Source organism: Oratosquilla oratoria, chromosome 26, assembly GCF_046742065.1.
Source record: "Oratosquilla oratoria isolate Oo_2021 chromosome 26, ASM4674206v1, whole genome shotgun sequence".
NCBI lineage: Eukaryota > Metazoa > Arthropoda > Malacostraca > Stomatopoda > Squillidae > Oratosquilla > Oratosquilla oratoria.
The window spans coordinates 30,978,430-31,003,371 of NC_134802.1; the positions used below are offsets into that span (position 1 = coordinate 30,978,430).

Consider the following 24,942-nt stretch of genomic DNA (forward strand, 5'->3'; position numbering starts at 1 on the left):
GCCATACCGCACAGTTTTGTGTCATCAGCAAATTTGGAAACAATAGATTTTAGTCCATGGTCTATATCATTTATATATACTATAAAGCTGGCCTTTCCAGTGGCTTCTCTCTGCCGACATATACACTTTGTGTCACGCAGAGTTTACTGGCATTTTGTTTATATTAAGTTTCACACACATCTTGCACTGCTCCTCACCGAGCCATGTGTGGAAAATTCACTCTGCACACCTAAGATGTCAACTCAGGGCATCATGGAGGATGCCAGGCAAATTAGCTCATTTTATGTACTTTGACCTGTGTTAGGAAGATTGTCCTCACTCCTCGGTACTCATTTCTCTTCCTCCTCGCCTCTCCTACTGGCCCGTCTCACGACTTTGCCTATCTACAAAGAAGTCCTATGGGACACGCTTGCGCCACCCGGCTGTGTCGGATCGACCAAAGCTTCCTTGAGGCCCACGGATGGGACAAAGCTTCCCTGAGGAACTCATGTGTAGTACCAGCATCAATCCTAGTGATGACTCAACCATAGCCTTGCCTAACTGCATATTAATAAACACTAGATTCTTTGACAAAAGCACATCTCAGCAGCGTGAGAACATTTTGCGTCCAACTTCCCAGCCATTGAATTTGACCTCGCACCAATTAGGAGCACGGGTCATGACCTGACCCGTGTATAAAGACCGGATGAAATGCCAAAGATTTAGATCGCCTCGGAACATCACACTGCGAGCCTGGCTCGCTGCCTTCTTGCTTTCTCGCCTCCTCCCCTCCCTCATAAGCAGACCAAGTTGGGACACGACTTGAAACGTACAGTCGTCACCTCCCACCCCATCTCTCCCCCTATTCTCGCACTTAGAGCAAGCTTTATCATATTATTGGTGCTCAGCATTCATTTCTAAACAAATTCTCTCCATCAGAGTTTGCCTTTAAACCAGCCTAACAACCCGTTGTAGCAGATTTTGTATTTGTACATACGGTAATCACTAAAATCCCACAATTGAAGCTATCAATCAACTTCTTTTGTTTCAGCCAAGATACTTAGCTTCTTAATACAAATATTGTCATCGAATGTCAAACTAGTGTACCACTTTCATCCTGAAGCCAGATTTTTTTTTTTTTTTTTTTAATCTATCCCTTTCCTTCTTTGAGCATACCACAGATGAGTGAATGGCATTGGCATATAAGGGTGGATGGGCGCTCACCCTTTATTCAATTCTTACAGCAATTCTACAACATGGCCAACATTAATCACAACAACGGTTCAATGTTTCTTGTAATGACAAACTGTTGACAGTTAACAGACTTCCTGTCAGTGAAACCCATGACAACAATAATAACCTATTTATCATTTATTTCTTTATTACACAAGCTTACTCAATACATACAATAATAGTTCTTCTTAAAATTATAGCTAGAATACACCAATAGCTGTCACAAGCTACATAAAGGGTTACAGGTATCTTGTGAATCACTTCAAAGAATAGGAATGAAAATATAATGTGATGGCAATAAAACAGTGGAATGTTTAATTCTTCATACAGCATTGTCACATCGGTGGCCTGAAAGCTTTACTTTTTTGCCAAATACTGCTTTGACCTGCTCGTTGCCAAACTGTCCATATATGTAAACACAGTCTGAAGGGAAGCTCAAGGTGCGCAAAGAGTAGAGGCAAGAAATAGTCATAGTAGGACCTCCACACATCACAATCTGAGGAGATAAATCGTCAAATGATAACTGTTACTATCTGGTCAATTTACTCAATAAAACAATAATAAGATAATAACAATAATAACAATAATAGATATCTATTTATCTACCAAAGGCTTTTACCCCTTATAAGGGAAGTAGCCAAGTAAAAAAACATGTACCCACTCCCACCCGTTCCACTCCCATTCACCACTCTTTCCATCCTCTCATCTTAGCTCTTCCTGAATGACAGATCATCCTTGTATCCCACTCACTGCCCAGGGTCAGAAGCAGTGGAACAAGACAATAAATCCACAACAAAGCGGCTTCACTTAATCAGCAAACCTCCCTCTCCATCCCCTCATGCAGAAAAACAGATGGGAAGAAACCCCTTTAGGGTGCATCAAAATATCATTCACACATAACCACTCCCAACACCCTGCCATCCCCCTGCCCCCTTCCTTCCTTCCTTGCATCGTAGTATCACCTATACACAGCCATTCTCCACTCCTCCCTATCTCCTGCCTTCTTCCTTCATTTCTACAATACATTCCCCTCTTACTCAAAGCTTTCACCCCATCTATCCATCTCACCCTCAGTCATCCCCTTAAATCAGTGGTTCTTAACCTGGGGAACCTGTACCCCCAAGGGGTACGAAACCTTGAACCTGGGGGTACAAGACATGATAACCAGTGCAATGGTACTGTATATTTACAATGAGAAAGCAAATAAGGTTTGTATCACTCATCCTTTTCATGTATTTGCATTGTATTTGTATTGAATGGGGGTACGAGGAAATTTTATGAGATATCAAGGGGTACGGGCACTGGAAAAGGTTAAGAACCACTGCCTTAGATTCACTCCATCCAACTCTGACTTCCTCACCTCTTTCACTTATCTTTTTCACTTATTTTTTCCATGTGTCCAAACCATCCCAATAATCTTTAATAAACCCCATTTGTGCCCTTTGCCCATGTAAAGCAGAACTACACAGGTATTCTTCCAGTCCTCCAGCACTCTACTCTCCCTTACACACACATTATATAATCTCACTTGCCAGTCAACTATTAATGTACCTCCCTTCTTTATACACTCTGCATGACACCCATCCAAACCAGGTGCCTTACCTGCTCTCATTCTTTTCAAAACTACTTGCACCTCATCTTCTCTTATTTCTCCTCCCTGTCCTCCTTCACATTCATCAGCTCTCTAAAATACTCTGCCCATCTTCCCCTTACTGTCTCCTCTTCTGTTGATATTTGTTCATCTGGCCTTTTGACTTTTCGCCTCTACTTGATTCACCTCCCCTTTCTCTCTTAACTTCCTTCCACAATGCAATACAATAAAAAAAATTCGTTACTTTCAAAATGTTGTCATACTCCTCCCCAATTTTACATCTGCTCTCCTTTTTGCTTTCTTTGTCTTTTGCTTTTCTTCTCTTTTTCTTTGTACCTCTCACGTTTCTCTTATCCTACTTTGCAACCAATCTCTGCTTGCTTCTTCTCTTCTGCTACATTCTCCACTTCATCATCTCACCACTAACTGCTCTTCCTTCTGTTCCTTCCCACCCTCCTTGTTCCACTTACCATCTTTGCACACCTTGTCACTCCCCCCATGAAACACTAATCCTTCTTTAACTCCCACCTCTACTCTATCCTTCACTAACTCCCAAACTTCTCTCAACTTCTCCTTTTATTCTTGATCTTTTCCTTTTCATTTAAACAATTTACTCTAAGCATCTCAGTACTTTCTGCCCTTTTCCTCTTCATCTCAGTACTTTCTGCCCTTTTCCTCTTCATCTCAGTACTTTCTGCCCTTTTCCTCTTTCTCCACCTATCCTCCATTCTCAACTTACCCTCCATCAAAAAAATATCTGATATTCCACCGCTCTCTCCCCTAAGAACATGGACATCCAGAACTCTTCCTATTTTTCTCCTGGGTACCATTATATTGTCCATTAATGCCTTATCAACCACCCTCCCATCCATCACCCTCTCCCATGTGTACTTATGCTTGACTTTTTTTTAAACATTGGTAGCTATAATCAACTCTCTAAACACACTTTCACTATCATCTCTCCATTATGATTTTTACCTGGAACTCTAATCCTCCCTGCAATTCCATCTATTTGTTCCTCCTCTACTCTAGCATTGATATCTCCCAATACCACTACACTGACATTCCTCCTAAAACTCACTAAGCACTCATTTAAATCTATCTAAAAAACCTCCTTTTCCTCTACACTCTTATTACAACTATGCCCATATCCACTTACAAAGACCCACATCTCCCTTCCCAGTGTCACCTTTATCCACATCAACCTTGAAGAAATTTCCAATCCACCACATGCTTTCCTATCTCCCTACTTACTAGTAGAGCCACCCCTTCCCTCCCTCATCTTCTCTTCACTCCCAACACCCTCCCCATTACACTCCCAAACTCAAAAGTACCCATCCCTCTCAACTTAAGTTTCACTTAATGCCAACACATCCATCTTCCTTTCCACAAACATACTGCCAATCTCTTCCCTTTTACTCTCATTTGTACCACACCAACACAAATTAAAAGACCCAAATTTTAGCGTTATGTTTGGAAAACTCCTCCCAGACCCTCTTTTGTCTTGACTTCTCATAGGGATGTACCCCTTAGGGTTCCAGCGAGCAAGATACCTAGTCCCATCATTCTGTTCCATTTTAGCCACCCTTATGACCTGAATGGCAATATTCTTTCTTCCCCCTACCACAAGGGACAAAGGCGAAAATGGAAATACATACTACAAGAAGTGGTACAGGACAGTATTGAGAGAGAGGGAGGAACAACATAACAAAGGGACAGTTGCAATACATTAAAGTAGCATCATTCTCTATGAGTAGAGATTTTCTCCAACACAAAATGCAGCCAATACCCCAGATGTGATACTGGGATGATTGGATGATGATGATTGGATGATGATGATGATTGGATGATGATGATGATTGGATGATGATGATGATTGGATGATGATGATGATTGGATGATGATGATGATTGGATGATGATGATGATTGGATGATGATGATGATTGGATGATGATGATGATGATGATGATGATGATGATGATGATTGGATGATGATGATGATTATTGGATGATGATGATGATGATGATGATGATGATGATTGGATGATAATGATGATTATTGGATGATGATGATGATGATGATGATGATGATGATGATGATGATGATGATGATTGGATGATGATGATGATGATGATGATTGGATGATGATGATGATTGTATGATTGGATGATGATTGGATGATGATTGGATGATGATTGGATGATTATGATGATGATGATTGGATGATGATGATGATGATTGGATGATGATGATTGGATGATGATGATGATGATGATGATGATGATGATGATGATGATGATGATGATGATGATGATGATGATGGACTTCATATAAGGATAATTTATTCCTAATTTTACAGCATAATTTACCTTGTTCTGGTGTCCATTTGGTTTTGTTACATATTTATCTATCATGGCTGTATCAATGAAACCCTCTTCACATTCCCAGTCTTCAGGCGATTCACCAAGGGTATAAATCACATTTAAGTGTTTGTTCTTTGCTGTAAGTAGATATTGTATATTTACAAATGATAATTCAAGACATCACAAAGAAAAATGCAAGGTCTACCAATATTCAAAACAATACCTAAGTTTGTTGATCAATATTTAAGTTTGTTTAACAATGTTTGTGCAATCAATCTGAAATGTACATACGAGCTAAATGAAAAAATAATCGAAAGAACATTTGCTGATAATGGCAGTAGTTTTACATAATACATATCATTGATAACCCTATTAGTTTTGCATATTTAACAAAGAATCTGACAAGTTATCACATTTGTCAACATAATATATTAATTTAGGTGTAATACATTCAGTACAATACATTAAGAATTCTATGTATTTAACTAAATTGTATTTTGTCACTAATTCTTCACCAAAGCTTCTGTCCTCATAGAGAAATATTCTAGGTTGGCTAGTATGGTATGAATGTATATGGGTGTAGCATTTCTAAACTAGGGTACTGTTGATATAATATGTCAGAAAGTGTGTAAGGGAAAGGGTAATAAGTTTGGATACAAGTCCCATCTCTCACAGAAATGTGTACAGACAAAATAAAGGTATTGATGTTTATTTTTGTAATGTACTTGATTAAACTGTGGTCAATTACATGAAAAAAATACAAACCAGCATAATCATCCAATTCTTTTCTGTATAAAATTTCATCAACATTTTCAGAGAAATATAAAAGTGTGACGTGAGTTGTGTCCTTTGGGTTGTTCATGATGCATCTGATCAGTTGCATCCCTGGAGTGATTCCGCCACCAGATGCAAGAAGAGTCAAATGCTCCACCTTGGAAGCTTCATATTCGAATCCACCACAAGGACCTTGGAAATCAACCTTGTCCCCTGAAAGATAAGGCAATGCAAGAATACTGTATTCCATAAACCCTTGTACATCTCATCACCTTACTTTTGTCCACATTTATCTTCAGCTTCCTTCTTTCACACACCCCAAACTCTGTCATTAATTTCCTCAATCCCTCCTCTGATCCTGCTACAAGCGTAGTGTTATCAGCAAACAACAACTGTCTTATTTCCCATTTTTCTCCATTTTCTTTAATCATCTCCAACCCCTGACCCACTACCCTTGCATTCACCTCTCGCACCACCCCATCCATGTATAGATTGAACAGCCAGGGCGACATAACACACCCCTGACGAAGTCCCACCTTTACCTCAAACCATTTACTCTCCATTTCTAATCCTAACACAAGCTCTACTATTCTCGTAAAAGCTCGACAGCTTTTAACAGCTTTCCTCCTACCCCATATATCTGCAAAACCTCCCACAGTGCTTTCCTGTCTACCCTGTCATAAACCTTTTCCAAAGCCATAAAAGCCAAAAAAAAAAAAAAATATCCTTACCCTTTCCTATAGCTTTCTCACATATCTGTCTTACCACAAAAATCTGATCTACACAACCCCTACCTGTCCTAAAACCACACTGTTCCTCACCAATTACTCCCTCTGTTCCTCTCCTAATTCTCTCAATCAAGACCCTCCCATAGGCCTTCCCAACTACACTCAACAAGCTGATCTCCCTGAAACTACTACATTCACACTTGTCCCCCTTAATTAAATAAACAAAGATAATGCTTTAAATTATGCCTAATGTAAAACTTGTAAATTCATTATGATTGTCATAATTTGAACTGAGTGGCAGAGACCACATAATCAATGTGAGGTTTGTGACACCATTTCTAACAGACACTCCATACCATTATGTTCCTATGTAAGTTATAGAAGGCAACTTAAGAAAGAAAGAGTGATATGAGTGGAAATTCCACCTCTTTTACTTTCTCCCACAAAGAAGTAAGTCTTGTTTTCACTCTGCTCTTTCCCCTTGAGGCAGCCAAAGCTGTCACCTTTGCCCTATACTCTTGGCCAGTTGGAACAGGTAACTGTCATTGCCGGGAACAGCGGCGGCGCCCCAGGAATTTTTAGTTGGGGAGGCTAAGGGGGGGCTAAGCAAATTTTTGGGGGGGCTAATCAAATTTTTTTGGGGGCTAATAGAAATATGATAATACACATATATCATCCTCATTTCAGAAGGGGAGGGGGTTAATGGTAGGGCTAGTACTGATGGCTGACAAATCTTTAGCCCTGGCAATTAAAAATTCCACTTAATAAAATTATTTCAATGAGTGTTTTAAATTTTCAATTTGCTCATTTCAGTTGGGGGGGGCTAATGGGGGGGCTGGCCACTTTTTCGGGGGGGGGGGGCTAAAGCCCTCCCAAGCCCCCCCCTGACGCCGCCACTGGCTGGGAATCAGAGAGAAGTGCAAGATTCAAACCCACAGATAAGCAAATGCAAGGCCAGCACACCTCTGGTTACACCACCAGTGCACTGGTATTGGTATATATAAAAGAAATACATGAAATCTCTGGAAATAACACATACCTGGACTTAGACCCTTAAAATATTGAGACATGAGTCCTTGAGTTTCAAACCGAAGAACTAATTCTATTCTGCCAAAATCGTCAGGTTGTGATACTGGAGAAAAGTATCTCTCTTGATATTTACCATTGATTGTAACTCTAACCTGTTGGAAAAGTTAAATCAAATCAAATCATCAATAAAAGATTTTGAAGGTCTGTATACTGAAATGAGCAAAGGAGTGTGTGTGTGTGTGTTTGTATTTACCTAGTTGTATTTCCCTAGTTGTATTTTACAGGAAGGGGAGCTATGCTCCTACCGTCCCGTCTTTATATCGCGTTTATTCTAGCCTGTTTTTAAATTCGTGTATTGTTTTTGCACACACCACTTCCTTATCTAACTTGTTCCAAACGTCTATTACCCTGTGGGGAAAGCTGTTCTTTTTCAGGTCTCTTCTATATCTGTCTTTCTTGATTTTCTTTCCGTGTCCTCTTGCATTTCTCCCATCCCATTTTATTAGATCCTCTCTTTCAAGTTTCTATGCCTTTCATGATTCTATAAATAGCTATCAAGTCTCCTCTCTCTTCTTTGCTGTAATGTCTGTAGCTCAATTTTTGCTAGTCTCTCTTCATATGATAGTTCTGAGAATGTTGGTGCAAATTTCGTAATTGCTCTTTGTATTCTTTCAAGTTTTGTTCTACATTTTTTTGTACTTGGTGACCACGTCGTCGCTGCATACTCCAATCTTGGTCTTATCAAAGTGACTAGTATTTTCTTCACCATTTCTTCGTCCAGGTATGTAAATGCCACTTTGATTGTTCTTATTAAATTATGAGTTTCTCCAAAAATATTGTTCGTATGTTTCTCAGGGGACATATTATTCATAATAATGACTCCCAGGTCCTTCTCATTTTCTACTTTAATTTCTTTTTTCTCCCAATTTATATGATCCCACTATTCTTTTTTTGCTTCTTCCAAATTCCATTATACTACACTTCTTAATATTGAATTCCATCTCCCACTTCCTACTCCATTCCCATACTTTATTGAGATCACTCTGTACCGACTCAATCTTCTTCGGTGTTCACTTTTTTCAACAATTTTGAATAATCCGCAAAGAAGCTCATATAACTTTCAATCCCTTGATCCATATCATTAATATAAATAGCAAACATTATTGGGACCAGAACTGTTCCTTGTGGAACTCCACTTATCACTTCATCCCAATCAAAGTATTTGTCTCTTATCACCAATCTCGTTTTTCTTTCATGCAAGAAGTCTTCCATCCACTTCAGCAGTTTGCCCTTTATTCCTCCTGCAGTTTCTAATTTCTTTGGCAACTTATGTGGCACCTTATCAAAAGCTTTTTTCAGGTCTAGAAATGCACAATCAGCCCATCCATCTCTTTCTTGTATTACATCTATTAGCCTTGAAGAGAAACACATTAAGTTTGTGATGCATGATCGTCCTTGTCTAAATCCAAATTGCCTTGGATTTAGTACTTTTTTTCCCCAAATGCCTTACCCATCTACTTTGATAATTCTTTCACAAATTATAGCTATCGTACTTGCAAGAGAGACCGGTCTATATTTAGTAGGGTCTTCCTTGTTTCCCCCTTTATATATTGGTACTATATTTGCTCTATTTCAATCTTCTGGAAATTTTCCTTCTTTCAATGAGCTGTTTATTAGACTATGTATTTTGTCTGTTAGTTCGTTCCTGCATTCTCTCAAAATCCAGTTTGCCATTTCATCTGGTCAATGCGATTTTCTGACATCGAGATTACTCAAGTGATTCATTTTATCATTTTTTGTTACTTCTATCTCTTTCATAGGGGGACTTTTCCCTCGCACTCGACATCTCTAAGTTGTATGTTCTCCCTCGTAAACACCGATTTAAAATGCTTGTTCATAATTTCTGCCATTTCTATTTCCTCTGTGTATTCTATTCCTCCTTGTCTTAGTTTCTCTAATTCTTGTTTTTTTCAGTTTGTTGTTTACAAATCTATAAAATAGTTTTGGTTGATCTTTACATCTTTCTATGACATCTTTTTCGTATTTTCTCTTTTCTGCACACTTGCACATATTCATATCTATAACCAGTAAACATTTTCCATTTTTCGGGTTTTTGTCTTTCCTCCATTTTATCCAAGCTTTATCCCTTTTATCTTTTAACTCTCTACATGTTTTGTTGTACCAACATCTTACATATCCTTTTTCTTTTTCTTTTTTGTCTTGGAACATACTTTTCCACTCCTTTACAATTTTTTGTAAAAATTTTCCATTTCTCTTCTATTTTTGTTTCCTTCTTGTATGTCCTTTCCCATTCTTCTTTTTTATTTTTTTCTCATTTTATCAATTTTTTTTCCCACACATCATTCTTCCCTCTCTATATTGTTCATTCTTCTCATGTATTTTTCGTCATTAGTTCCAGTTCTACTAATATGTGGTCACTTTTACTTATTGGTGTCTTATATTCAATCTTCTCCACTATTTCGGGTTCTGATGTCATTATTAGGTCCAGTCTCGATGGCTCTTCCTCATTTCTATACCTAGAATTCTCTTGTATCTATTGTGTCATTGTATGTTCTATAATCATATCAAGTATTACATTTCCCCATCGGTCGTCTCCACCCTTCACTGTCATCTTACCAGCAGATTTCTTTACAATTAAAGTCACCCATTATAACTATTCTTCCTCCATCTTCCATTATCTTATTTAGTGTTATCCTTGTGTCTTCTAACATATTCTTGTGTTCTCTCTCTCCCCATGAAGCCGTTTTAGGAGGCACATGATTGACCACAAACTTCCTGCTGTTCATGTCCCTGACCTCTATTTCCATCATAATAATCTCCACTCTATTCTTTCCATGTGTAACATTCCTCACATTTATAACCTTCTTAGTCTGGAACATAACTCCACTACCTTGTTTTACTTCTTTGTTTCTAATCTAATGATTAGATACACAATGTCCTACACTGTTGGGTGGTAATGAACCTTTCAATTTTATCTTCACAATTCCCATTATGTCAAGTTCCTTTTCCATCAGGTAATCATTCAATTCATTCAAGCCTGTTATTAATCCATCTATATTTGTGAAGGACACTTTTGAATTTCTGTTACATCCATCCTGTTTTCTGTTTCCCTTATGTTTTTCTCTCCTATGAACCATTTCCTCACTTTCATATCCACTACTCTCCAATAGAATTTCTCTTTGTCCGACTCTGTTCTGTTCTCGTTTTTTTCCCCTTACCTTCGATTCTTTTTGTTTTCTCTTCCTCTCTTTCCTCTTTATTCATCTCTCTTTTTATCCATACCTGTTTGTACCGATCACTTTTTGCTAGTTCTCCTGTTTTTTATAAGACATTCTCTGCTGTCGTTTGTAACCTGAATTTGACCTTAATTGGTCTGGCTTTGCCTATACTGTATTTCTTCAATCTATATATTTCTTCAATTTCTTTCCCTATTTCCTGTTCACCTTAAAATATTTTCAGTACCTTGTTCACTCTTTCTCCTCTCTTACTCTTGTAGTCCTATTTGGATTATGTTTCTCTTCCATTCCTAACATAATTATACATTTCTTTTTATCTGCTACGTCTCTTACTATATTCTCCTCTCTCATCACTTTAATAACTGTGTCCTTAGTGTGTTCCTTCATATGTTGTTTCACTACATCTCTAAATTAGTTTTTTTTATTCTTCTAAACCTTTTTCCAACCTCTTACCTCTTTTGTTATGGACTCTTTATTCTTCTTTAATTCCTCATTCTCATCCTTTACTTCTTTAAACTGTCTTTTTAATTATTCTATTTTTTTTTTTATTTAGGTTTTGGCTTTCCTTCTTTAGTTCTTCCAAATTGTCAACTCTTTGTGTAATCAGTGCAAGTTAGCTAAATCTAACTTCCCATGCTTCATTCATTGTTAGTTTTTTCTTTCTTTTTTTCTCTAAACTTGCTAATCGGGGGAGGTTGCCATCTCCTCCCTCATTAAATCCATAGAAATAACTATCTTTACTTTCTATTGCGCTGTTCTTATGTATATTTCTAATTTTAATGCCTTTACTGATTTGTTTGACTTCACCTGTGTTGTCTGCACACCTCTTGTTTACAGTCCTTCTGACGCCCGGGGCCCGTTCGTCCACTTTCTCATTTTCTTCTATTTTCCTTAATAATCCCTCCCCTTCTCCTTTTTCTTCACCTTTCCACTACACCACGAGCTTTCCCCTTCCCAACTAATACAACACAGGTACTCCTTCGTCGTTGAAATATACGAAAATTGGGTTTTATTTTTTTCCGGTGTTCCAATCTTCGCCGTCAATTCGACGATCGTGTGTATTCACTTGGTCTTTGTATTCACTTGGTCTTTGGATCACGTGTTGGACTCGTGATCGACAGCTTTTTCCCTCCTGGAAGAGAGCTCAGAGCTCGTAGGTCCGATCTATGGGTAATGCTATGACCTTGCACACACACACACACCCAACTCCCCGCCCACGAGAGTCAGAGTAACGACCCGAGGCACAGCGATACCGAAATAATTTCGGCCCTGGGCAGGATTCGAACTGGCTACTGGGAGCACTTCTGCTTCCCAGTTCAGCGCTCTACCAACTGTGCCACATAGTGTGTGTGTGTGTGTGTATTTACCTAGTCGTATTTACCTAGTTGTATTTTACGGGAAGGGGAGCTATGCTCGTGGTGTCCCGTCTTCATTTCTCATTTTATCTAAACAATTTTTAAATTCATGTATTGTTTTTGCACACACCACTTTCTCATCTAACTTGTTCCAACTGTCTATTACTCTGTGTGGAAAGCTGTTCTTTTTCAAATCTCTTCTATAGCTGTCTTTTTTTATTTTCTTTCCGTGTCCTCTTGTATTTCTGTCATCCCATTTTATCAGATTCTCTCTATCAGTAATTTCTATGCCTTTCATGATTCTGTAAATAGCTATCAAATCTCCTCTCTCTCTTCTTTGCTCTAGTGTCTGTAGTTCAAGTTTTTGTAGTCTCTCTTCATATGATAGTTTTGAGAGTATTGGTGCCAGTTTTGTAATTGCTCTTTGTATTCTTTCAAGTTTTTTTATACATTTTTTTGTACTTGGTGACCATATTGTTGCTGCATATTCTAATCTTGGTCTTATCAGGGTGATTAGGATTTTCCTCACCATTTCTTCATCCAGGTATGTAAATGCCACTTTGATTGTTCTTATTAAATTATAAGTTTCTCCAAAAATCTTATTTATATGTTTTTCAGGTGACATATTATTCATAACAATGACTCCCAGGTCCTTCTCATTTTCTACTTTTTTTATTCCCTCTTCTCCCAAATTATATGATCCTGTTATTCTGTTTTTGCTTTTTCCAAATTCCATTATACTACACTTTTTTGTATTGAACTCCATCTCCCACTTCTTACTCCATTCCTGTACTTTATTTAGATCTCTCTGTAGTGATTCACAATCTTCTTCAGTTTTCACTCTTTTCAGTAGTTTTGCATCGTCTGCAAAGAAGGTCATATAGCTTTCAATTCCTTCATCCATGTCATTAATATATATAGCAAACATTATTGGGGCCAGGACTGTTCCCTGCGGGACACCGCTTATTACTTCATTCCATTTTGAGTGCTGGTTTCTTATCACTACTCTCATTTTTCTTTCTTGCAAAAAGTCTTCCATCCAATTTAGTAATATACCTTGTATTCCTCCTTCAGATTCTAGTTTCTTAAGCAATTTCTTATGTGGTACTTTGTCAAAAGCTTTTTTTAGGTCTAGAAATGCACAATCAGCCCATCCATCTCTTTCTTGTATTATATCTATTAGCCTTGAATAGAGACATATTAAATTGGTGACGCATGATCGTCCTTGTCTGAATCCAAATTGCCTTGGATTTAACACGTTTTTTTTCTCAATATTTTACCCATCTACTTTTGACAATTCTTTCACAAATTTTTGCTATTATACTTGTTAGAGAGACTGGTCTATAGTTGGTAGGGTCTTCTTTGTTTCCTCCTTTATATATAGGTACTATATTTGCTTTTTTCCAATCTTCTGGAACTTTTCCTTCTTTCAAGGAACTGCTTATTATGCTATGTATTTTGTCTGCCAGTTCATTCCTGCATTCTTTCAGAATCCAGTTTGCTATTTCATCTGGTCCATGTGATTTTCTGACATCAAGATTACTCAATTGTATCAATATTTCATTCTTTGATACTTCTATTTTTTCTATAGGGGGGACTTTCTCTTTCCATTCAATCTCTTCAGGTTGTATGTTCTCCCTTGTAAACACCGATTTAAAATGTTTGTTCATAATTTCCGCCATTTCCATTTCCTCAGTGTATTCAACTCCCCCTTGTCTTAATTTCTCCAAGTCCTGTTTGTTTTTCAGTTTATTGTTTACAAATCTGTAGAATAGATTTGGTTGATCTTTACATTTTTCTATGACGTCTTTTTCATATTTTCTCTTTTCCTCTCTGCACGTTTGTACATATTCATTTCTATAACTGGTATATATCTTCCATTTTTCAGGTTTTCTGTCCTTTTTCCATCTGGTCCAGGCTTTGTCTCTTTTGTCTTTTAACTCCCTACAACCCTTGTTGTACCAGCATTTTACATATTGTTTTTCTTGTTTTTGTCTTGGGACATACTTTTCCACTCCTTTTTTGTAAATTTTTGTCAAAATATTCCATTTCTTTTCCACTGATGTTTCTTCTTTGTATATTTCTTCCCAGTTTTCTTGTTGAAAGAATTCTCTTATTTTATCAAAGTTTGTTTTTTCATACATCATTCTTCCTTTTCTATATTGTTCATTTCTTTTGATATATTTTTCTTCATTAAGTTCCAGTTCAATCAATATGTGGTCACTTTTACCTATTGGTGTTTTATATTCAATCTTGTCCACTATTCTAGGTTCAGATGTAATTAATAAGTCTAGTCTCGATGGTTCTTCTTCATTTCTATACCTAGTGTTCTCCTGTATCCATTGTGTCATTGTGTGGTCAATAATCATCTCAAGTAGAGCGTTTCCCCATGAGTCATCTCCACCCTTTACTGTCATTTCTTCCCAGCAGATTTCTTTGCAATTAAAGTCGCCCATCATAACTATTCTTCCTCCATCTTCCATTATTTTATTTAATGTTATCTTTGTGTCCTCTAACATACTTTTATGTTCACTCTCCTCCCATGAGGCTGTTTTTGGAGGCACATAATTTATCACAAATTTTCTGCTCTTCTTATCTCTGTCTTCCACTTCTATCATAATTATCTCTACTGTATTCTTTCCATATATGACACCTTTCACGTTTATATCCTTCTTAGTCAGGAACATAACTCCACCCCCTTGCTTTTTCTCTCTGTTTCTAATCCAATAATTGTATGCATCATGTCCTACACTGTTGGGTGGTAGTGGGCCTTTTAATTTTGTGTCTACAATTCCCATTATGTCCGGTTCTTTTTCTTTCAAATAATCATTCAGCTCATTCAATCCTGTTATTAATCCATCTATATTTGTGTAAGACACTCTTAGTTTTCTGCCACTTCCATTGTGTTCTCTGTTTCCCTTATGTTTTTCTTTTGTATGTCGAACTTCCTTAGTTTCATGTTCACTACTCTCCAATAGAATCTCTCTTTCTCTGACTCCGTTCTGTTCTCGTTTTTTGCCTTAGCTTCCAGTCTTTTCTGCTTTTCTTCCTCTCTTTCCTCTTTATTCATTTCTCTTTTTATCCATATCTTTTTGTATTGTTCACTTGTTGCTAGTTTCCCTGTTTTGGATAAGATATTCTCTGCCGTTGTTTGTGACTTGAATTTAATCTTAATTGGTCTGGTCTTGTCTGTGCTATACTTTCCGAGTCTAAATTTCTCTTCGATTTGTTTCATAATTTCTGGTTCATCTTCCTGAACTGATTCTAGTAATTGGCTTACTTTTTCATTTTCCTCTTTGATTCTTGTGGTTCTATCTGTGTTGTGTTTCTCTTCCATTCCTAATATAATTATACATTTCTTCTTGTCTGCTAAATCTCTTACTATATTCTCTTTTTGTTTCATCACTTTAATAACTGAGTCTTCAGTATGTTCTTTCAATTGCTGTTTGACTATGTCAGTGAATGAAACCTTATTTCCTTCTTGGGTTTTCTTCCAATTTTTACTTTCTTTAGCTATCGTTTCTCTGTTTTCTTTACTATTCTTCTTCAATTCCTCATTCTCCACCTTTACATCTCTTAACTGTCTTTTTAGGTCTTCTATTTCATCAGTTAAGTTTTTATTCGCCTTTTCTAGTTCAACCCTTTGTAAAATGGTGTTCATATGACCTAACCTACTCTCCAAGTCCTCGATCACCTTATCAACCTTCTTCTCTAGTCTTGTCAGTCGGGGGGGGGGGTTTGTGTCCCCCCCACTCTCTTTAAATCCCTTGAAAATATTCTCATCACTTTCTACTGTATTGTTCCTATCTATACTTCTAATCTTTACATTCTTATTAGACATTCCGTCGTCCTCCAGCTCGTCTTGCGGTCGTTTGTTTACTTTTCGGCGGTCTGTTAGGACCAAGTCCTCTACTTCCTCATTACCTTCCATTTCCCCAGCAATCCCTCCCCTTCTCCTATTTCCTTACTTTCCCACTACCCCACGAGCAATTTCCCCCCACCCTGTAAATACAAAAAGGCACTTCTCTTTGCGTTGGGATCCACAATCTGCACTTTTCTTCAGAACGTTCTTCAAGCCGTCTGTTCGTTGAAAGTGTGTGTGTGTGTGTGTGTGTGTGTGTGTGTGTGTGTGTATTTACCTAGTTGTACCTAGTTGTATTTTACGGGAAGGGGAGCTATGCTCGTGAGGTCCCGTCTTCATATCTCATTTTATCTAAACTATTTTTAAATTCATGTATTGTTTTTGCACACACCACTTTCTCATCTAACTTGTTCCAACTGTCTATTGCTCTGTGAGGAAAGCTGTTCTTTTTCAAATCTCTTCTATAGTTGTCTTTTTTTATTTTCTTTCCGTGTCCTCTTGTATTTCTGTCATCCCATTTTATCAGATTCTCTCTATCAGTAATTTCTATGCCTTTCATGATTCTGTAAATTGCTATCAAATCTCCTCTCTCTCTTCTTTGCTCTAGTGTCTGTAGTTTAAGTTTTTGTAGTCTCTCTTCATATGATAGTTTTGAGAGTGTTGGTGCCAGTTTAGTAATTGCTCTTTGTATTCTTTCAAGTTTTTTTATACATTTTTTTGTACTTGGTGACCATATCGTTGCTGCATATTCCAATCTTGGTCTTATCAGGGTGACTAGGATTTTCCTCACCATTTCTTCATCCAGGTATGTAAATGCCACTTTGATTGTTCTTATTAAATTATAAGTTTCTCCAAAAATCTTATTTATATGTTTCTCAGGTGACATATTATTCATAACAATGACTCCCAGGTCCCTCTCATTTTCTACTCTTTTTATTCCTTCTTCTCCCAAATTATATGATCCTGTTATTCTGTTTTTTGCTTTTTCCAAATTCCATTATACTACACTTTTTTGTATTGAACTCCATCTCCCACTTCCTACTCCATTCTTGTACTTTATTTAGATCTCTCTGTAGTGATTCACAATCTTCTTCAGTTTTCACTCTTTTCAGTAATTTTGCATCATCTGCAAAGAAGCTCATATAGCTTTCAATTCCTTCATCCATATCATTAATATATATAGCAAACATTATTGGGGCCAGAACTGTTCCCTGCGGGACACCGCTTATTACTTCATTCCATTTTGAGTGCTGATCTCTTATCACTACTCGCATTTTTCTTTCTTGCAAAAAGTCTTCCATCCAATTTAGCAATTTACCTTGTATTCCTCCTTCATATTCTAATTTCTTAAGCAACTTCTTATGTGGTACTTTGTCAAAAGCTTTTTTTAGGTCTAGAAATGCACAATCAGCCCATCCATCTCTTTCTTGTATTATATCTATTAGCCTTGAATAGAAACATATTAAATTGGTGACGCATGATCGTCCTTGTCTGAATCCAAATTGCCTTGGATTTAGTACGTTGTTTTTTTCCAAGTATTTTACCCATCTACTTTTGATAATTCTTTCACATATTTTTGCTATTGTACTTGTTAGAGAGACTGGTCTATAGTTGGTAGGTTCTTCTTTATTTCCTCCTTTATATATAGGTACTATATTTGCTTTTTTCCAATCTTCTGGAACTTTTCCTTCTTTTAAGGAACTGCTTATTATGCTATGTATTTTGTCTGCCAGTTCATTCCTACATTCTTTCAGAATCCAGTTTGCTATTTCATCTGGCCCATGCGATTTTCTGACATCAAAATTACCCAAGTGTGTCAATATTTCATTCTTCGTTACTTCTATTTCTTCCATAGGGGGGACTTTTTCCTTCCACTCAATCTCTTCAGGTTGTATATTTTCCCTTGTAAACACTGATTTAAAATGTTTGTTCATAATTTCTGCCATTTCCATTTCCTCAGTGTATTCAACTCCCCCTTGTCTTAATTTCTCCAAGTCTTGTTTGTTTTTCAGTTTATTGTTTACAAATCTGTAGAATAGTTTTGGTTGATCTTTACACTTTTCTATAACATCTTTTTCATATTTTCTTTTTTCCTCTCTGCACTTTTGTACATATTCATTTCTATAACCAGTATATATTTTCCATTTTTCAGGTCTTCTGTCTTTTTTCCATCCGGTCCAGGCTTTGTCTCTTTTGTCTTTTAACTCCCTACAACTTTTGTTGTACCAGCATTTTACATATTCTTTTTCTTGTTTTTGTCTTGGGACATACTTTTCCACTCCTTCTTTGTAAATTTTTGTCAAAATATTCCATTTCTCTTCCACTGATGTTTCTTCTTTGTATATTTCTTCCCAGTTTTCTTGTTGGAAGAATTCTCTTATTTTATCAAAGTTTGTTTTTTCATACATCATTCTTCCTTTTCTATATTGTTAATTTCTTTTGATATATTTTTCTTCATTAAGTTCCAGTTCAATCAATATGTGGTCACTTTTACCTATTGGTGTTTTATATTCAATCTTGTCCACTATTCTAGGTTCAGATGTAATTATTAAGTCTAGCCTCGATGGTTCTTCTTCATTTCTATACCTAGTGTTCTCTTGTATCCATTGTGTCATTGAATGGTCAGTAATCATCTCAAGTAGAGCATTTCCCCATGAGTCATCACCACTCTTTACTGTCATTTCTTCCCAGCAGATTTCTTTGCAATTAAAGTCGCCCATCATAACTATTCTTCCTCCGTCTTCCATTATTTTAGTTAATGCTATCTTTGTGTCCTCTAACATACTTTTATGTTCATTCTCCTCCCATGAGGCTGTTTTCGGAGGCACATAGTTGATCACAAATTTTCTGCTCTTCTTATCTCGGTCTTCCACTTCTATCATAATCATCTCTACTGTATTCTTTCCATATATGACACCTTTCACGTTTATATCCTTCTTTGTCAGGAACATAACTCCACCCCCTTGTTTTTTCTCTCTGTTTCTAATCCAATAATTGTATGTATCATGTCCTACACTGTTGGGTGGTAGTGGGCCTTTTAATTTTGTGTCTACAATTCCCATTATGTCCGGTTCTTTTTCTTTCAAATAATCATTCAGTTCATTCAATCCTGTTATCAATCCATCTATATTTGTGTAAGACACTCTTAGTTTTCTGCCACTTCCATTGTGTTCTCTGTTTCCCTTATGTTTTTCTTTAGTATGTCGAACTGCCTTATTTTCATGTTCACTACTCTCCAATAGAATCTCTCTTTCTCTGACTCCGTTCTTTCCTCGTTTTTTGCCTTAGCTTCAATTCTTTTCTGCTTTTCTGCCTCTCTTTCCTCCTTATTCATTTCTCTTTTTATCCATACCTTTTTATATTGATCATTTGTTGCTAGTTTCCCTGTTTTGGATAGAATTTTCTCTGCCGTTGTTTGTGACCTGAATTTAATCTTAATTGGTCTGGTCTTATCTGTACTATATTTTCCGAGTCTGAATTTTTCCTCAATTTCCTTTATAATTTCTGGTTCATCTTCCTGGACTAATTTTAATAAACTGCTTACCCTTTCATTTTCCTCCTTGATTCTTGCGGTTCTATCTGGGTTGTGTTTCTCTTCCATTCCTAATATAATTATACATTTCTTTTTGTCAGCTAATTCTCTTACTATATTCTCCTTCTGTCTCATCACTTTAATAACTGAGTCTTCAGTATGTTCTTTCAATTGCTGTTTGACTATGTCAGTGAATGAAATCTTATTTCCTTCTTGGGTTTGCTTCCAATTTTTACTTTCTTTAGCTATCGTTTCTCACTGTTTTCTTTACTATTCTTCTTCAATTTCTCATTCTCCTCCTTTACATCTCCTAACTGTCTTTTTAGGTCTTCTATTTCTTCAGTTAAGTTTTTATTAGCCTTCTCTAGTTGTTCCAATCTTTCAATTCTTTGTAAAATGGTGTTCATATGACCTAACTTACTCTCCAAGTCCTCGATCACCTTATCAACCTTCTTCTCTAGTCTTGTCAGTAGGGGGGGGGGGTTTGTGTCCCCCCCACTCTCTTTAAATCCCTTGAACATATTCTCGTCACTTTCTACTGTATTGTTCCTCTCTATACTTCTAATCTTTACATTTTTATTTGCCATTCCGTCGTCCTCCAGCTCGTCTTGCGGTCGTTTCATGTTGACTTTTCGGCGGTCTGTTAGGCCAAGTCCTCCACATCCTCATTACCTTCCATTTCCCCATTAAGCCCGCCCCCGCTCCTCAATCCTTACTTTCCCACTACCTCACGAGCAATTTCCCCCCACCCCCTTCAAAAACAAAAAGGCACTTCTCTTTGCGTTGGGATCCACAATCTGCACTTTTCTTCAGAACGTTCTTCAAGCCGTCCGTTCGTTGAAAGTGTGTGTGTGTGTGTGTGTGTGTGTGTGTGTGTGTGTGTGTGTGTGTGTGTGTGTGTGTGTGTGTGTGTGTGTGTCTGTGTGCGCGTGTGTATTTACCTTATTGTTGTATACAGAAAAGGAGGAATGGTTATTGGGTCCTGTCTTCTATTCTCTAATTTTCTAACATATATAGACTCAAATCCATGTACAGTTCCAACTTAATCTATATTCTTGATTTCCAATTATCATATTTACATTTGAACTCGTGTATTGATTAAACTTGAGTTATATTACATTCTAAGATATTCCACAGAAGAGGGATTAAGGAAGTTAGTGACAGAGTTTGGGAAGTTGAAGATAAACGTGAGGAAAAGCAAGGTGAGATGTACAAGGGTAGAGGATGACACAGAGTTGAAAGTATGTCTAAAAGGAGAGAGAGGCTAGAGGAAGTGGATAGATTTAGGTATTTGGGGTCGCTTGAGGCAGGAAAGGGAGTGGAGGTAAATTGTAGATTGAGAAAATCAAGTAAATGCCTTGGGGGGATTAAAAAGTGTTGTGAGAAATAAGGAATTGGGAATGGATATAAAAACGAAATTGTACGAAGGGGTGATTGTGCTGACAGCGTTGTATTGGGGAGAGACTTGGAATTTAAGAAAAGCAGGGAGGAGAAATTTAAATGTGTTTGAGATGAAATGTCTGAGAAGTATGGTAAGGGTTACTAGGTTGGATAGAGTGAATAATGAGATCAGGAGGAGAGTAGGTGTGGAAAAGGAGACAGCAAGTAGGCCTGATGAAAGGTTATTGGGATGGGTTGCACACACACACACATTATATATATATATATATATATAAACATATATATATATATATATATATATATATATATATATATATATATATGTACAACACTGAATGGGTCCCAGTGATTAGAGATACATTTTTATCAACCACAATACACTTTAATTCTAAGCCATATAGGCGCATGCAGAAATTGTAACGTGGTACGCCCGAGGACTCGAACCTATGCGGCGAGAACGTTACCATTGCCGAGTGACTTAATCCAATATCTATCTTGATGGTGTATTGGTTTAAGTCACTCGGCACTGGTAACGTTCTCGCCGCATAGGTTCGACTCCTCGGGCGTACCACGTTACAACTTCTGCATGCGCCTATATGGCTTAGAATTAAAGTGCATTGCGGTTGATAAAAATGTACATATATATACATGTATATATATATATATATATATATATATAAATAGACAAATATATATATATATATATATATATAATTTGGTTCTTTAATTATCTACTAAGTAGCAGCTTCCACATTTTCCATTCTAAACAAATCAGAGAAGTTTCCCTAAGAGTATACTATTACCTTAACATATTGTCCTGGAAGACATCCTGTATGATCTGTTGGTTTAGACAATTTGAACACGAAAGCTCCCATTTTGTCGCTGATATCATATTTCGACTCAAGAACAAGGGGTGTCCAGGTAGTTGGAGACAGACAAGGACCATGCTCCACACCATCAGCTGTTCTTAAATTCTAGTGAATACATTTATTTTAGTAATATTTACATGCTTATCCTTCCACCAGCTTAATATCATATACAATAATAATTTCATATTTTTCATCATGCAGTGGTACTGATATCCTATATCTTTCTTGAGGCTGTTATTCTTTTACAATTCCTATATAACTTTCGTCATTTGTTACGTACATACCTGTGACAAATAAGTGGGAGGTGCAGTATTGAAGGGGTTTTCAAAGTCTGTTTCCTGGAATGGATGGTTTAAACTACCACCCTCTTCTTCTGCTTTTACCTCTTTCATGATCGTTTCAGCAAGTGCCTTTTTATCTTTTAGACTCATTTTTCCAAGTTCATGGTGCAGTTTTCTCTCATTGCAATGTAATTCCCTGTTAAATATATTTCACTGGCTTTAATGTTAAGGAGAGAACCTAGAAGAAGTGCAAAATATAAATGAAAGTTTGGCAATATAGAAAACGGGTGGGACTGGGATGCAGTGAACAGAAAACAAAGATTTTGTAGATGGCTAGAGGAAATCAACAGAATGAAGTTTTTCCAACAGGAAATAAGACTATTAAACGTGTTGAAATTTTCAAATATTTGGGCATATTTTTAACATAGAAAAAATATGTGGATGAGGAAATTTTTTATAGCAACTGGGCATAGAAGTGTGCACGCTTTAAACCCAATTATGATCAGATATATATTATAATGTACAAGAGTAAGAGTATACAATGTAATAAAAAAAAATTGGTTGTAGTGCATGGATGCAAGCCATAGGTTTTAACTAAAGACAGAAAAAAAAAATGAAATTTTTGAAATGCAGTATTACAGAAAATACTTGGACATACATTCGGAGACTGATGGAGAACACATTAAAAAGAGATAAGAGAAAGTACAGAACAAATATTCATACAGAATGAAGTAAAAGGTTTGTTGTTATTAGTTTGTTGTTGTTGGTTTGTCATTGTTGTTGTTCTTGGTTTGTTGTTGTTCTTGGTTTGTTGTTGTTGTTCTTGGTCTGTTGTTGTTGTTGTTGTTGGTTTGTTGTTGTTGTTGTTGTTGCTGGTTTGTTGGTTTTGCTGGTTTATTGTTGTTGCTGGTTTGTTGTTCTTTTGTTTTTGTTGTTGGTTTGTTGTTGTTGGTTTGTTGTTGTTGTTGTTTTGTTGTTGTTGGTTTGTTGTTGTTGATTTGTTGTTGTTGGTTTGTTATTGCTGTTGTTGGTTTGTTGTGTTGTTGGTTTGTTGTTATTGGTTTGTTGTTGTTGGTTTGTTGTTGTTGCTGTTGGTTTGTTGTTGTTTTGTTGTTGTTATTGGTTTGTTGTTGTTGGTTTGTTGTTATTGTTGGTTTGTTGTTATTGTTGGTTTGTTGCTGTTGTTGGTTTGTTGTTGTTGTTGTTGGTTTGTTGTTGTTGTTGTTGTTGTTGGTTTGTTGTTGTTGTTGTTGGTTTGTTGTTGTTGGTATGTTGTTGTTGGTTTGTTGTTGTTGGTTTGTTGTTGTTGTTGGTTTGTTGTTGGTTTGTTGTTATTGTTGGTTTGTTGTTGGTTTGTTGTTGTTGGTTTGTTGTTGTTGTTGGTTTGTTGTTGTTGGTTTGTTGTTGTTGGTTTGTTGTTGGTTTGTTGTTGTTGTTGGTTTGTTGTTGGTGTGTTGTTGTTGGTTTGTTGTTGTTGGTTTGTTGTTGTTGGTTTGTTGTTGTTGGTTTGTTGTTGTTGTTGGTTTGTTGTTGTTGGTTTGTTGTTGTTGGTTTGTTGTTGTTGTTGGTTTGTTGTTGTTGCTGATTTGTTGTTGTTGTTGTATTTTTGTTGTTGGTTTGTTGTTGTTATTGGTTTGTTGTTGTTGGTTTGTTGTTGGTTTGTTGTTGTGGCTTTATTGTTGCTGTTGGTTTGTTTTTGTTGTTATTATTGTTTGTTGTTGTTGGTTTGTTGTTATTATTGGTTGTTGGTTTATTGTTGGTTTGTTGTTGTTGCTTTGTTTTGGTTTGTTGATATTGGTTTGTCATTTTTGTTGGTTTGTCATTGTTGTTGGTTCGTCATTGTTGTTGGTTTGTCGTTGTTGTTGGTTTGTCGTTGTTGTTGGTTTGTTGTTGTTGGTTTGTCGTTGTTGGTTTGTTGTTGTTGTTGTTGTTGGTCTATTGTTGTTGCTTTGTTGTTGAGCTTCCCTGTCATGGCAGAAGAAATGAGAGTGGTCCATAACTTTACAAGATGACTAATTGAAAAGAGGATGAGAGATAATTCAAGTCAGGTACCTTCCAATTCTCCTTTCTTTTAAAATGCAGTCCAGAAACTTTTATATCTAACCAGCATCATACAACAGTACAATTTTACACAAGAACTTACCAGTAGTCAACAGCATCAAAGCCTTGAAGACAAGTATTTCCCACAAATTGACGTAATACTTCATTTGATGGTCCCATAACCCAACCTGCCTTGCCATCACGTAAGAGCCGTTCGAGTCCAAGGTCAGTCTAAAAACATAGATTACATATATATAATAATAATAATAATAATAAAAATCATTACAGCACTTGAAGATACAACAAAATGTTATTGTCAACACTTAAATGTGCGTTTTCAATTTTGTTTGGACAAAATAAAGAGGAGTGGGTTTTTCTCTATGATAATTTAGTTGCAAATTATTAGTTTCCAAGAAAATTGTAAAATTTATTTTGCAGCTTTTACCGCAGGAAGGGTGAGGGAGCAAACCAGTTTTGAAGACAGGACCACTATACTCCAGGATTCCTGTGCCATCCTTAGAAATACCTTTGTATCTTTGTGAAAATCAATACTTCACATACACTAGGGACTGACAACAGGTACTTGCATGAGATGTTCCTGTGAGGAAGTCAGAGAAAGCCATCTCCCTACCACCCATGATAAACT

General features: G+C 36.7%; 1 protein-coding gene across 2 annotated transcripts in view; it reads right to left on the reverse strand.

Moving 5' to 3' along the window:
* Window positions 1-1,342: 1,342 nt before the first annotated feature.
* Window positions 1,343-24,942, reverse strand: part of LOC143039423 (uncharacterized) — a 63,693-nt gene continuing 40,093 nt past the window's right edge. For both annotated transcript variants that reach the window (XM_076209447.1, XM_076209448.1), the window contains exons 10-16: window positions 24,400-24,527; window positions 22,260-22,452; window positions 21,910-22,080; window positions 7,710-7,851; window positions 5,934-6,155; window positions 5,175-5,305; window positions 1,343-1,708 (exon numbers count right to left, since the gene is read on the reverse strand). In XM_076209447.1, coding sequence (XP_076065562.1) covers window positions 1,535-1,708; window positions 5,175-5,305; window positions 5,934-6,155; window positions 7,710-7,851; window positions 21,910-22,080; window positions 22,260-22,452; window positions 24,400-24,527 — 1,161 coding nt within the window. In that variant the 3' untranslated portion in view covers window positions 1,343-1,534. The remainder of the gene's footprint in view (window positions 1,709-5,174; window positions 5,306-5,933; window positions 6,156-7,709; window positions 7,852-21,909; window positions 22,081-22,259; window positions 22,453-24,399; window positions 24,528-24,942) is intronic.